This window comes from Sinocyclocheilus rhinocerous, unplaced genomic scaffold (assembly GCF_001515625.1).
Source record: "Sinocyclocheilus rhinocerous isolate Xijiao unplaced genomic scaffold, SAMN03320098_v1.1 scaffold1508, whole genome shotgun sequence".
Lineage (NCBI taxonomy): Eukaryota > Metazoa > Chordata > Actinopteri > Cypriniformes > Cyprinidae > Sinocyclocheilus > Sinocyclocheilus rhinocerous.
In genome coordinates, this window is record NW_015660889.1 from 636,027 (window position 1) to 649,310 (window position 13,284).

Genomic DNA, 13,284 nt, shown 5'->3' on the forward strand with positions numbered 1-13,284 from the left:
AGCAGACCAAACCAGTGAGGAATTCCGCCATGTCAATTATGTGGAAGCGCACATGGGGGTGTAAAAGTTTACCGTATAACACCGAATACTCTCCCGTACCATTCCATCAGTCACCGGAATCATAACTGACAATGAAGACAAATGAGCATGTTAGAACAGATTGTTCTGTTAGGATAGACGAGGCCAAAGTGAAAACAAAACAGTTTAATACATTTTTTAAAAATTGGTTGGTGTTGTGGAATAAATAAATAAATAAATAAATAAATGTTTTTTTATTTATATGCGAACTGTAACTTCAATAATAATAATAATAATAAATGTTATTATTTAAATATACAAACATACAATTGATGTAAAACTCATCATTGGTTTAAAACTCACATGCTTTGTCCACAAACTTATTAAGTTCCTGTTTGTACGTTCCACGTCCTCAAACATGATACACAGGATTTTGTTTAGGACTAAGATATTTCATAAATTGTCATTACCGTACAGTGTTAAATCTAATATTTATTGTACTGTTATAGCCTACATCGAAATGCATGATATTCCAAACTCATAATTCAAAGCGACTTTTCCTGATTTGTGGGCCAAATTAAACTTGTTATAACTCGTTATAATAATGTGATTGACATTAACAGTACATACGAGTGAAAATCTACATTTCTGGCTTTAGTTGAAATGCTAGCCTATTTAATTAGGTTTTTTTAAGCTTCATATATTTCTATGGAAGTATGGTAATCAGTGTGAAAAGAATAGGTGGCCATATTGTAAAAGAGAAACTACATCGCCACTTAGTGGTCATTAGCATTACTACAGTAATCAGATCAGATCTCATATTTCAGAGATTTGTTCACTGACAGGGATTAAACCATGCTTTATCAGGACATTAACCATGAAGCATACATTATCACACCAGGACCATTTTAAAACGCGCAGAATTATCAAGATGAATAATGTTAGTTTTAGGCTACATAACTCTATAACAAGAATTGTAGTAGTAGTAGTAGTAGTAGTAATAGCAGTTGTAGTAAAATCAGTAAAATAGTATAACATGTAGTGCTTTCACTGTTGGGCTGACAGATGTCTGATATACAATACATTCCAATGTGACGTATGTAAACAACTGTTATATGACAGAACGTGAGGAGCTTTTCAAAATAAAAGTCACCATCTACTAGCAGAATACAGTGCAGAAAAAAAAATAAAATCAAGGTCAGATGTCGTTTACTTAAACACTTGCGTGCTTTTCTATATATTCAAAAAGCAAGAGTAGTAAATAAACGCGAACCATCAACAAATAATAGCATATATCAACTTCACAAAATTACAAACGATGGCTTTAGAGTTCTCATACCTGAGGACTTTTAATGTAAAATTTGCAGTGATTTCAAAACCACTGCTCTCTGGGGTCAGATGAGGTATTACAACATCATACAGTCAGTCACTATGTCAGCTCTGAGACCGGTATAGTTTCATGAGTTTCTTGTGTTCTTTTAACTGGAACTATAATTATGATGCGGTCCATTTTGATCGTGGCGATTTTACTGTCAATAGCAGCTGCTTATTATATTTGTCTGCCTCTGCCCAGCACTATATCAGAGCCATGGAAACTCATGTTTATGGATTCCATATTGCGTGGTGTAATGCATGTGGTAAGCTTCGCATTTGTTTCCGTTATATAGTATATAGGCTACATTATACAAATATGCATAATTGTCATTTAAATGTTGATACAATATTTAAACATAAATAAAAATGGGTGACATATGCCTGATCAAAGTTTAAACCCTTATACGTGTTATTTTCTAGGAATGAACAAAAATGAACGTCATAACTTAATTAAGAAAACAAAATAAATTAAAAAACAAAAAACACTAACATTCTGTATATGTTTTTTTTTAACAATAACTTTTGGAAAGGAAAAAGAAAGAAAAGAACATTTGCTTATTTGTTTTTTCACCATATTTTTTATAACAATCTATAAACTATATATTTTCTAACAAAAAATAAAAAGCTACAATTAAAAATGGTCTCATTTGTCTCAAAAAATGTATTATTTGTCAAATTTGCTTATTTGTCTTTTCTCCATATTTTTACTAACAATATATAACATATATTTTCTAACAACAAAAAGCTACAATTAAGAAGTTGTCTAATTTGTCTAAAAAAATTAAATAAAAAATATTTGATCATTTGTTATTTCGCTGTTTTATTTTTACTTAAATTTATTGAATATAATTTCAAAAGAGTTACTACGTTTTTGACATTTCTATAAATGTTGTATTATTTTAATTGTTGACCTCTAAATGCTCAAATCACCAAACATTTTATGTGTTTAAATTTACCATATATGCTTGGTTAATCTTGTTAAATAAAAAATCTAATAGCTCTCAATAATACAAATTAAAGATGTGGAATTTTAGCCTGTAATGCTTAAAAAACAAACATTCCTTTTGTCCCTTCAGAATAAAATAAATTTTCTTAAAGAGATTTGCTGACCTTTAGAGAGTGTTTAACAATCCCGCTCTCTGATCCCTCTAACTTGTAGTCTTTTTTTTCCATAGAGCTTTTTAGCTCACGATCTTGGACTGAGCCGACCTTTTGATATTGCAAAGTATGCTGCATCATGGGATGAAATAAAGGGTCCACAGTCCAGCCCAGCAATCCGGGTCACAGAGACGTCATTTGAAGGAGTGCAGGCACAAGTGTTTGAGTCCACAGCAGCAGACCAAGAGCCACATTTGAAAAGAGGTGTGGTCTATTTCCATGGAGGTGGATGGACACTTGGCAGTGGAAGTAAGTGAAAATGCATGTGATTTCATATAAATAAACTTTTTTTCTGTTTTGGATATTATACACACAAAGAGTGAGGAAAAAAATATTTTATGTTTTAACTTTTGTTCCTTTTTTATTTAAAGAGATGCAAACGTATTACCTTCGGTGCTGGTCTATGGCTGAAGAGTTGAATGCAGTTGTAATATCAATTGAGTAAGCAATTCTCTACTGTATAATTTTATTGCTACATCCATTTAGAGCTTTAATTACATTAATTACCAGCTGTCATTTAACATATAATTTGTATGTTCAGGTACAGGCTGGCCCCGGAGGCACGTTTCCCAGATCAGTATAACGAAGCCGTTCAGGCCTCCAAACACATCCTGACAGCCGAGGTGTTGAGTCAGTACTCCATAGACCCGAAACGAGTGGCTGTGTCAGGTGACAGCGCCGGTGCCAATCTGGCCGCTGCTGTGGCGCAACAGGTGTGATAAATAACTGCAAATCAATTTCACTATATTTGCTGAATGATGTCAAATACTGTCAAATTATGTTTCCTACTTATTTTGAGGTGCTGATTACAAAAATAGTGCCTGTTTTGGTCTAGCACGTCACACTTTCTTACACAATATGATTTACTTCATAGCATTTTTTGTTTCAACAGCCATTTGGAAGGTGAAGATTCCAAAATCACCAGAAAAACTGGCACAAAGACATGATTCCTAACTATCTGTTCAATTCTCAGCTGATTTAATTCTGATTCAATTCTGATCTTAATTCGGATTCCAAGGTAGGAATTATGGCCAGTGACAGAAGAAAATGCAACGATGACTGTGTAGAAAATTTACTACATCCAAACAGCGACAGAAAATTACAGATTTTGTGGGGGGAAAAGTACAGGTGCATCTCAATAAATTAGAATGTTGTGGAAAAGTTCATTTATTTCAGTAATTCAACTCAAATTGTGAAACTCGTGTATTAAATAAATTCAATGCACACAGACTGAAGTAGTTTAAGTCTTTGGTTCTTTTAATTGTGATGATTTTGGCTCACATTTAACAAAAACCCACCAATTCACTATCTCAACAAACTAGAAGATGGTGACATGCCATTCAGCTAATCAACTCAAAACACCTGCAAAAGTTTCCTGAGCCTTCAAAATGGTCTCTCAGTTTGGCTCACTAGGCTACACAATCATGGGGAAGACTGCTGATCTGACAGCTGTCCAGAAGACAATCATTGACACCCTCCACAAGGAGGGTAAGCCACAAACATTCATTGCCAAAGAAGCTGGCTGTTCACAGAGTGCTGTATCCAAGCATGTTAACAGAAAGTTGAGTGGAAGGAAAAAGTGTGGAAGAAAAAGATGCACAACCAACCGAGAGAACCGCAGCCTTATGAGGATTGTCAAGCAAAATCGATTCAAGAATTTGAGTGAACTTCACAAGGAATGGACTCAGGCTGGGGTCAAGGCATCAAGAGCCACCACACACAGACATGTCAAGGAATTTGGCTACAGTTGCCGTATTCCTCTTGTTAAGCCACTCCTGAACCACAGACAACATCAGAGGCGTCTTACCTGGGCTAAGGAGAAGAAGAACTGGACTGTTGCCCAGTGGTCCAAAGTCCTCTTTTCAGATGAGAGCAAGTTTTGTATTTCATTTGGAAACCAAGGTCCTAGAGTCTGGAGGAAGGGTGGAGAAGCTCATAGCCCAAGTTGCTTGAAGTCCAGTGTTAAGTTTCCACAGTCTGTGATGATTTGGGGTGCAATGCCATCTGCTGGTGTTGGTCCATTGTGTTTTTTGAAAACCAACGTCACTGCACCCGTTTACCAAGAAATTTTGGAGCACTTCATGCTTCCTTCTGCTGACCAGCTTTTTGAAAATGATGATTTCCTTTTCCAGCAGGATTTGGCACCTGCCCACACTGCCAAAAGCACCAAAAGTTGGTTAAATGACCATGGTGTTGCTGTGCTTGACTGGCCAGCAAACTCACCAGACCTGAACCCCAGAGAGAATCTATGGGGTATTGTCAAGAGGAAAATGAGAAACAAGAGACCAAAAAATGCAGATGAGCTGAAGGCCACTGTCAAAGAAACCTGGGCTTCCATACCACCCCAGCAGTGCCACAAACTGATCACCTCCATGCCACGCCGAACTGAGGCAGTAATTAAAGCAAAAGGAGCCCCTACCAAGTATTGAGTACATGTACAGTAAATGAACACACTTTCCAGAAGGCCAACAATTCACTAAAAATGTTTTTTTATTGGTCTTATGAAGTATTCTAATTTGTTGAGATAGTGAATTGGTGGGTTTTTGTTAAATATGAGCCAAAATCATCACAATTAAAAGAACCAAAGACTTAAACTACTTCAGTCTGTGTGCACTGAATTTATTTAATACACGAGTTTCACAATTTGAGTTGAATTACTAAAATAAATGAACTTTTCCACGACATTCTAATTTATTGAGATGCACCTGAACAAGTTTTAGGCTACATAACTCTATAACAAGAATTGTAGTAGTAGTAGTAGTAGTAGTAATAGCAGTTGTAGTAAAATCAGTAAAATAGTATAACATGTAGTGCTTTCACTGTTGGGCTGACAGATGTCTGATATACAATACATTCCAATGTGACGTATGTAAACAACTGTTATATGACAGAACGTGAGGAGCTTTTCAAAATAAAAGTCACCATCTACTAGCAGAATACAGTGCAGAAAAAAAAATAAAATCAAGGTCAGATGTCGTTTACTTAAACACTTGCGTGCTTTTCTATATATTCAAAAAGCAAGAGTAGTAAATAAACGCGAACCATCAACAAATAATAGCATATATCAACTTCACAAAATTACAAACGATGGCTTTAGAGTTCTCATACCTGAGGACTTTTAATGTAAAATTTGCAGTGATTTCAAAACCACTGCTCTCTGGGGTCAGATGAGGTATTACAACATCATACAGTCAGTCACTATGTCAGCTCTGAGACCGGTATAGTTTCATGAGTTTCTTGTGTTCTTTTAACTGGAACTATAATTATGATGCGGTCCATTTTGATCGTGGCGATTTTACTGTCAATAGCAGCTGCTTATTATATTTGTCTGCCTCTGCCCAGCACTATATCAGAGCCATGGAAACTCATGTTTATGGATTCCATATTGCGTGGTGTAATGCATGTGGTAAGCTTCGCATTTGTTTCCGTTATATAGTATATAGGCTACATTATACAAATATGCATAATTGTCATTTAAATGTTGATACAATATTTAAACATAAATAAAAATGGGTGACATATGCCTGATCAAAGTTTAAACCCTTATACGTGTTATTTTCTAGGAATGAACAAAAATGAACGTCATAACTTAATTAAGAAAACAAAATAAATTAAAAAACAAAAAACACTAACATTCTGTATATGTTTTTTTTTAACAATAACTTTTGGAAAGGAAAAAGAAAGAAAAGAACATTTGCTTATTTGTTTTTTCACCATATTTTTTATAACAATCTATAAACTATATATTTTCTAACAAAAAATAAAAAGCTACAATTAAAAATGGTCTCATTTGTCTCAAAAAATGTATTATTTGTCAAATTTGCTTATTTGTCTTTTCACCATATTTTTACTAACAATATATAACATATATATTTTCTAACAACAAAAAGCTACAATTAAGAAGTTGTCTAATTTGTCTAAAAAAATTAAATAAAAAATATTTGATCATTTGTTATTTCGCTGTTTTATTTTTACTTAAATTTATTGAATATAATTTCAAAAGAGTTACTACGTTTTTGACATTTCTATAAATGTTGTATTATTTTAATTGTTGACCTCTAAATGCTCAAATCACCAAACATTTTATGTGTTTAAATTTACCATATATGCTTGGTTAATCTTGTTAAATAAAAAATCTAATAGCTCTCAATAATACAAATTAAAGATGTGGAATTTTAGCCTGTAATGCTTAAAAAACAAACATTCCTTATGTCCCTTCAGAATAAAATAAATTTTCTTAAAGAGATTTGCTGACCTTTAGAGAGTGTTTAACAATCCCGCTCTCTGATCCCTCTAACTTGTAGTCTTTTTTTTCCATAGAGCTTTTTAGCTCACGATCTTGGACTGAGCCGACCTTTTGATATTGCAAAGTATGCTGCATCATGGGATGAAATAAAGGGTCCACAGTCCAGCCCAGCAATCCGGGTCACAGAGACGTCATTTGAAGGAGTGCAGGCACAAGTGTTTGAGTCCACAGCAGCAGACCAAGAGCCACATTTGAAAAGAGGTGTGGTCTATTTCCATGGAGGTGGATGGACACTTGGCAGTGGAAGTAAGTGAAAATGCATGTGATTTCATATAAATAAACTTTTTTTCTGTTTTGGATATTATACACACAAAGAGTGAGGAAAAAAATATTTTATGTTTTAACTTTTGTTCCTTTTTTATTTAAAGAGATGCAAACGTATTACCTTCGGTGCTGGTCTATGGCTGAAGAGTTGAATGCAGTTGTAATATCAATTGAGTAAGCAATTCTCTACTGTATAATTTTATTGCTACATCCATTTAGAGCTTTAATTACATTAATTACCAGCTGTCATTTAACATATAATTTGTATGTTCAGGTACAGGCTGGCCCCGGAGGCACGTTTCCCAGATCAGTATAACGAAGCCGTTCAGGCCTCCAAACACATCCTGACAGCCGAGGTGTTGAGTCGGTACTCCATAGACCCGAAACGAGTGGCTGTGTCAGGTGACAGCGCCGGTGCCAATCTGGCCGCTGCTGTGGCGCAACAGGTGTGAAAACTTTTTTTCTGTTTTGGATATTATACACACAAGGAGTGAGGAAAAAAATATTTTATGTTTTAACTTTTGTTTCTTTAAAGAGATGCAAACGTATTACCTTCAGTGCTGGTCTATGGCTGAAGAGTTGAATGCAGTTGTAATATCAATTGAGTAAGCAATTCTCTACTGTATAATTTTATTGCTACATCCATTTAGAGCTTTAATTACATTAATTACCAGCTGTCATTTAACATATAATTTGTATGTTCAGGTACAGGCTGGCCCCGGAGGCACGTTTCCCAGATCAGTATAACGAAGCCGTTCAGGCCTCCAAACACATCCTGACAGCCGAGGTGTTGAGTCGGTACTCCATAGACCCGAAACGAGTGGCTGTGTCAGGTGACAGCGCCGGTGCCAATCTGGCCGCTGCTGTGGCGCAACAGGTGTGATAAATAACTGCAAATCAATTTCACTATATTTGCTGAATGATGTCAAATACTGTCAAATTATGTTTCCTACTTATTTTGAGGTGCTGATTACAAAAATAGTGCCTGTTTTGGTCTAGCACGTCACACTTTCTTACACAATATGATTTACTTCATAGCATTTTTTGTTTCAACAGCCATTTGGAAGGTGAAGATTCCAAAATCACCAGAAAAACTGGCACAAAGACATGATTCCTAACTATCTGTTCAATTCTCAGCTGATTTAATTCTGATTCAATTCTGATCTTAATTCGGATTCCAAGGTAGGAATTATGGCCAGTGACAGAAGAAAATGCAACGATGACTGTGTAGAAAATTTACTACATCCAAACAGCGACAGAAAATTACAGATTTTGTGGGGGGAAAAGTACAGGTGCATCTCAATAAATTAGAATGTTGTGGAAAAGTTCATTTATTTCAGTAATTCAACTCAAATTGTGAAACTCGTGTATTAAATAAATTCAATGCACACAGACTGAAGTAGTTTAAGTCTTTGGTTCTTTTAATTGTGATGATTTTGGCTCACATTTAACAAAAACGTAAGTGTAGTGTTATAGTATATATAATTTTCAGTTTTATTTTGCAAAAAAAAAAAGTGATGATATTTTATCTTAGGCGTCATCAAATTAGGTAATATTAGGCCTTTTTTGTAAATCAGCAGAGTTTTTTTTCAAGGTGCAGGCTGTATTTTCATTACTAAGGAAAAATAAAATAAAACACTTTTTATCACATTTTTTGTCTCTCTTCTCACAGATGGCTTTGGACAATAGTGCTCCTATTAAGTTCAAAGTTCAGGCCCTTCTCTACCCTGCGCTTCAGGCCTTGGACTTCAACACCCCCTCGTACCAGCAGAACGGCCACATTCCCATCCTGCACCGTCCGCTCATGGCTCGCTTCTGGCTGGAGTACCTAAACGGGGATCCAAGACTTGTTACGTCTTTGCTGGCAAACAACCACTCAACTCCAACTCCAAGCCAGGAGATAGCAGCGGCCAAAGCCAAGACTGACTGGACCAAGCTTCTTCCGGTGGCCTTCCAGAAGAGCTATAAACCTGTGTTTCCGCTTCACGGCGACCCAAAGCTGCTGGAGAAGCTGCCAGGCCTGCTGGATGTGAGAGCGGCGCCTCTACTAGCTGAAACAAAAGTGCTGAAGGCCGTGCCGCCCGCTTACATCATGACCTGTGAGCATGACGTGCTGAGAGACGACGGACTCATGTACGCCACGCGACTGGAGGAGGCCGGAGTGGACGTCACTGTTGATCACTTTGAAGATGGTTTCCATGGATGCCTCAGTTTTGCTTTTGGACCCTTTCGGTTTTCTGTAGGGTTTCGAAGTTTTAGGAGCTACACCCGCTGGTTGAAGGAGAACCTCTAGCAGAGCCAAATATATTTTGATTTCAAACATTCACTAATGGTTTTTATACCTAAAATACTGTGCAACATGTCAATGCAATGGATTATGAATGGGGAGAAAAGCACACTGATCAGGCCCAAAGCTACTGAAACTATGTTTCAGTAACAATACACAATTGTTTTAGTAGCAGTGGATTTAAAGTGCATGTAATGCCACATAGTGCAGGATAATCCAGATTATACAAAGGGGTTTTCTGAATGTGAACCCATATCTATTAATCCTTAAGTGTCATGGAAATTATTTTATGTTGTTAATATTTTATGTGATTAAGATTATAAAAATCTGCAGAGTGTGACCAAAACAAATTGACAATTTCTGTTAAAAAATATAAAATATTTGTAAAAAAAAATGAAAAATTACCAGTTAGAATGTAATTTTTCTCTTAATCTGCAGAGAGTGACCAAAAATAGACAATGTCTATTGAAAAAAAAATATATAGTATTAAGAATGACCAGTTAGACAGTAATTGTTCTATAAATATATAAATATACAAATACATATATATACAGTATATATAAATAACAAGTGTCAAAGCAAGCCCATACAAAAAAAAAATTAAACAAGTAAAAAACAAGTAAAACAAGACACTAGTTTTCACGACGCAGTAGTTCTCATATTTCTCAGTTAATGAGCAGCTGGGAAGACAAGACAGTTCATGTCTTTCACACTCAAGACTTGTAGCGGTATACATTTTTATTTATGCGCGCACACACAAGCATGCAATTGTGCTCTCTGCCCTAGTTTTGTGCAGCTGCATCTAGGCATGACGTCTGCACAGATGCGCATCGCCAGGCCTCAAGGAGTAGACTAATTTCTTACTGAGTGATACATTCTGAATGCATGCATTTATTTCCTTGGGAAATAAACCATTACTGTACCTCTGATTTTCAGAGCAGAATCTGTGAAACAGCATATGGGCAAGTAAATGTAAATGTAATATAAATGGATTTTAATAATCATACAATTTATTCAACATACAAGTGTGTATTTGAAACAGGTTTACCATAAAAATAATGTGCTTTGTGCACAAAATGAGTTCAGTTCCACATCCTCAGGCCATACTGTACCTTTGTTTGGGACTGTTTATGCTGTCAGTACATTTCATATTTACACACTATAATGTGCTTTGTGCACAAAATGAGTTCAGTTCCACATCCTCAGGCCATACTGTACCTTAGTTTGGGACTGTTTATGCTGTCAGTACATTTCATATTTACACACTTCCATCAAATTCCACTGTATCATCAACATGGATGTAAAATGTGTTAAATGTAATATTTGTTGTTATATTATATATGTATGATATTCCAAAATCATCAATCATGAAAATGAAGAGACGAATCAGAAGTCTTGTCTACTTGTTCATTTTTTAGAAGTATAAAATAGCGTGACTGAAATTAATAATGAAAACATAAATACTGTATATTCATTCATAGTTGATCGTGCAAACAGATATCTGACGTATATTCGATGTGAAGATACCTGTTTTTATACAGTCTATGGAAGATACACATGCAACCAACAGAGCATGAAGACCATTTCAAAATAAAAGTCACTGTCTCTATGCCGAATCCAGTAGAGGAAAAAAATAGTACAACTTTTAACATTACCGTGTCGTTTATTAAAGATTACAATTACAAATTTAAAGTTTATTTAAATGTTACGTTTTTGTGTTATTTAACAACATTAAAATCCTTTACTAGTAGTTATGTGCACTTAACTGATCTCAAAAAAGTGGAGGCAATAAATGTAAAGCCATTGACAGTTAAAATCACTAATAAAAACTGCAGTCAAAGGTAAACAATCACTTAGGACGGACCAAAGGACTTTTAACATGAAATAACTGCTGTGATTTCATAAATTCAATGTAACGATGTGAAATGAAATCAGGTGAGGTGTCATACATGCAGTCACTATATGAACACTGACGTTTGTGTTGCGGTTCATTTTAATGCTCCTTTAACATAATTAATAATGCGGCCCATTTTGATCGGGACGGTTTTACTCTCAATAGCAGCCGCTTATTATATGTATCTGCCTCTGCCTAACACTATATCAGAGCCATGGAAACTCATGTTTTCGGATGCATTGATACGTGGCATGATGAAGTTGGTAAGATTTTTGTATTAAAATACTTATATAAAAATGCTATTACTTTAGCATATAGAATTCCACTGAAGTATCACGATTTATGGAGTAAGAGATCTGCTGACAGAAACACAACTTATTTGTTTTTCTCTCAAGAGTTTTTTAGCTCATGATCTTGGACTGACTTCACCATTTGGGTTGGCAAAATACTATTCGGCTTGGGCGGATGCAAAAAGTATCGAATCCAGCCCAAGCGTACGAGCCACAGAAGCGTCTTTTGGAGGAGTGGAAGCACTAGTGTTTGAGTCAACTGCTGCAGGGCAGGAGCAGAGTCTTAAAAGAGGCGTGGTCTATTTCCATGGAGGAGGATGGACACTCGGCAGTACAAGTACATGATAGTTTATTGTTTTATATATTCAATTGCATATGATTTCATGCAAATGAAGGATTTTGTTGAATGCATTAAGTTGTAGACATTGGTCGAGAGAAATAGATTTGCTCAGCAGTCTCGATGCGCCCTCACGTGGTCGAGAAAGGAAACACTTCTCAGATATTATTTAACCTTTTCGTCACACTTGTAGTGATATTATCTATGGTTTAACCTCTTCAATTGCTCTCTCTGTTTTTATAGAGATGGAACCATATTTCCTTCAGTGCATGACTATGGCTGAGGAGCTGAATTCAGTCGTAATATCTGTCGAGTAAGCAATTTCCTGGGTCTTGTGTAGGTCTTTGTATTATTCAAGGAGCTAATTACCTGATTTCTTTTGTATATCTTGCTTGAATTGTATGTTCAGGTACAGACTGGCACCAGATGCACGTTTTCCAGATCAGTATAATGATGTTTTTCAGGCCTCAAAACACATCCTGACAGCCGAGGTGTTGGGTCGGTACTCCATAGACCCGAAAAGAGTGGCTGTGTCAGGTGACAGCGCTGGAGGAAACCTGGCCGCCGCTGTGGCACAACAGGTATAAGAAATCCAAGCATCAAATTGTCATCATTACAAATAAAGGTTTCCCATTAAGGCAAGACATCACAGGTGAATAGCGTAAAGGCTGTAACTAATAAATATAAAAGTACTTCCCCAGTTGATTATTAAAAGTACATTAAGAGTTTTTTTTTTTAAATGTTATGCTTAAATATGCAAATGATGCATGATCTCATTAAATATGCACTCATTTGCATACATTTCCAGAACTGAAATCTGACCATTGCATAAAGCCAGGTTCAAAATTGTTTAATTTTGTTGACATTTCAGAGTTAGCCTATTTTTTTAAAAAGGTATTGTGGATATCTATTTGTATCAAGTGAATGGTATATGAACAAATCCCTCTGTAAAAACCTTCACAATATAAATAGGAATAAAACTGGTGTATGTAAGTGTGACTGAAATGGAGATTTCTGGCTCGGCTCAGGAGGGGGAAAAAATCATTTTGAGAAAAAAAGCCTTTTGTCTATTGCAATTGAAATCTACAGACGCGAATAGATAAACTATAAATAAAATAAACACTAAAATGTGTATTTTGGATGTTTTCTTTCCAAAAATCTGAAAGAAGACAGATTATGGAAGCAAAAAAGCCCAATATTTTAAGATGTTTATAGTGTCATACGCTTAATAATTTTACACTTCATCATATATGTTTATTATAATAATAATTACATATATATATATATATATAGGTTTACACTTTATTTTAAGGTGTCCTTGTTACACTGTAATTATACATACTGACTAATATTAAT

General features: G+C 35.4%; 3 protein-coding genes across 5 annotated transcripts in view; all 3 read left to right on the top strand.

The window, feature by feature from the left end:
- Positions 1–1,413: 1,413 nt before the first annotated feature.
- Positions 1,414–3,663, top strand: LOC107725879 (neutral cholesterol ester hydrolase 1-like). Of its 2 annotated transcripts, XM_016535299.1 has the most exons (5): positions 1,414–1,655; positions 2,568–2,799; positions 2,922–2,991; positions 3,092–3,263; positions 3,443–3,663. In XM_016535299.1, exons 1-5 carry the CDS (start codon positions 1,515–1,517, stop codon positions 3,455–3,457), a joined length of 630 nt encoding a protein of 209 aa, XP_016390785.1. In that variant the 5' UTR covers positions 1,414–1,514; the 3' UTR covers positions 3,458–3,663. The 2 variants fall into 2 exon arrangements, with proteins under 2 accessions (XP_016390785.1, XP_016390786.1); XM_016535300.1 differs by lacking the exon at positions 3,443–3,663 and having other exon boundaries at positions 3,092–3,269.
- Positions 3,664–5,714: 2,051 nt separating this feature from the next.
- nceh1b.2 (neutral cholesterol ester hydrolase 1b, tandem duplicate 2) lies at positions 5,715–9,742 on the top strand. Of its 2 annotated transcripts, none has more exons than XM_016535243.1 (5): positions 5,715–5,956; positions 6,871–7,102; positions 7,225–7,294; positions 7,395–7,566; positions 8,793–9,742. In XM_016535243.1, the coding sequence occupies exons 1-5, from the start codon at positions 5,816–5,818 to the stop codon at positions 9,411–9,413; spliced, it is 1,236 nt and encodes a 411-aa protein (XP_016390729.1). In that variant the 5' UTR covers positions 5,715–5,815; the 3' UTR covers positions 9,414–9,742. The 2 variants fall into 2 exon arrangements, with proteins under 2 accessions (XP_016390729.1, XP_016390728.1); XM_016535242.1 differs by lacking the exons at positions 7,225–7,294; positions 7,395–7,566 and adding exons at positions 7,656–7,725; positions 7,826–7,997.
- Positions 9,743–11,329: 1,587 nt separating this feature from the next.
- nceh1b.1 (neutral cholesterol ester hydrolase 1b, tandem duplicate 1) overlaps positions 11,330–13,284 on the top strand; it is a 3,009-nt gene continuing 1,054 nt past the window's right edge. The window contains exons 1-4 of the mRNA XM_016535244.1: positions 11,330–11,564; positions 11,697–11,928; positions 12,172–12,241; positions 12,338–12,509. Coding sequence (XP_016390730.1) covers positions 11,427–11,564; positions 11,697–11,928; positions 12,172–12,241; positions 12,338–12,509 — 612 coding nt within the window. The 5' untranslated portion in view covers positions 11,330–11,426. The remainder of the gene's footprint in view (positions 11,565–11,696; positions 11,929–12,171; positions 12,242–12,337; positions 12,510–13,284) is intronic.

Bases quoted from the DNA above. Each gene is read 5' to 3' on its own strand.
- nceh1b.2 (XM_016535243.1), top strand. From the start codon at position 5,816: ATGATGCGGTCCATTTTGATCGTGGCGATTTTACTGTCAATAGCAGCT. The intron at 5,957-6,870 runs GTAAGCTTCGCA...TTTTTTCCATAG, and splicing joins TGCGTGGTGTAATGCATGTG to AGCTTTTTAGCTCACGATCT. The intron at 7,295-7,394 runs GTAAGCAATTCT...TTGTATGTTCAG, and splicing joins GCAGTTGTAATATCAATTGA to GTACAGGCTGGCCCCGGAGG.
- LOC107725879 (XM_016535299.1), top strand. From the start codon at position 1,515: ATGATGCGGTCCATTTTGATCGTGGCGATTTTACTGTCAATAGCAGCT. The intron at 2,800-2,921 runs GTAAGTGAAAAT...TTTTATTTAAAG, and splicing joins ATGGACACTTGGCAGTGGAA to AGATGCAAACGTATTACCTT. The intron at 2,992-3,091 runs GTAAGCAATTCT...TTGTATGTTCAG, and splicing joins GCAGTTGTAATATCAATTGA to GTACAGGCTGGCCCCGGAGG.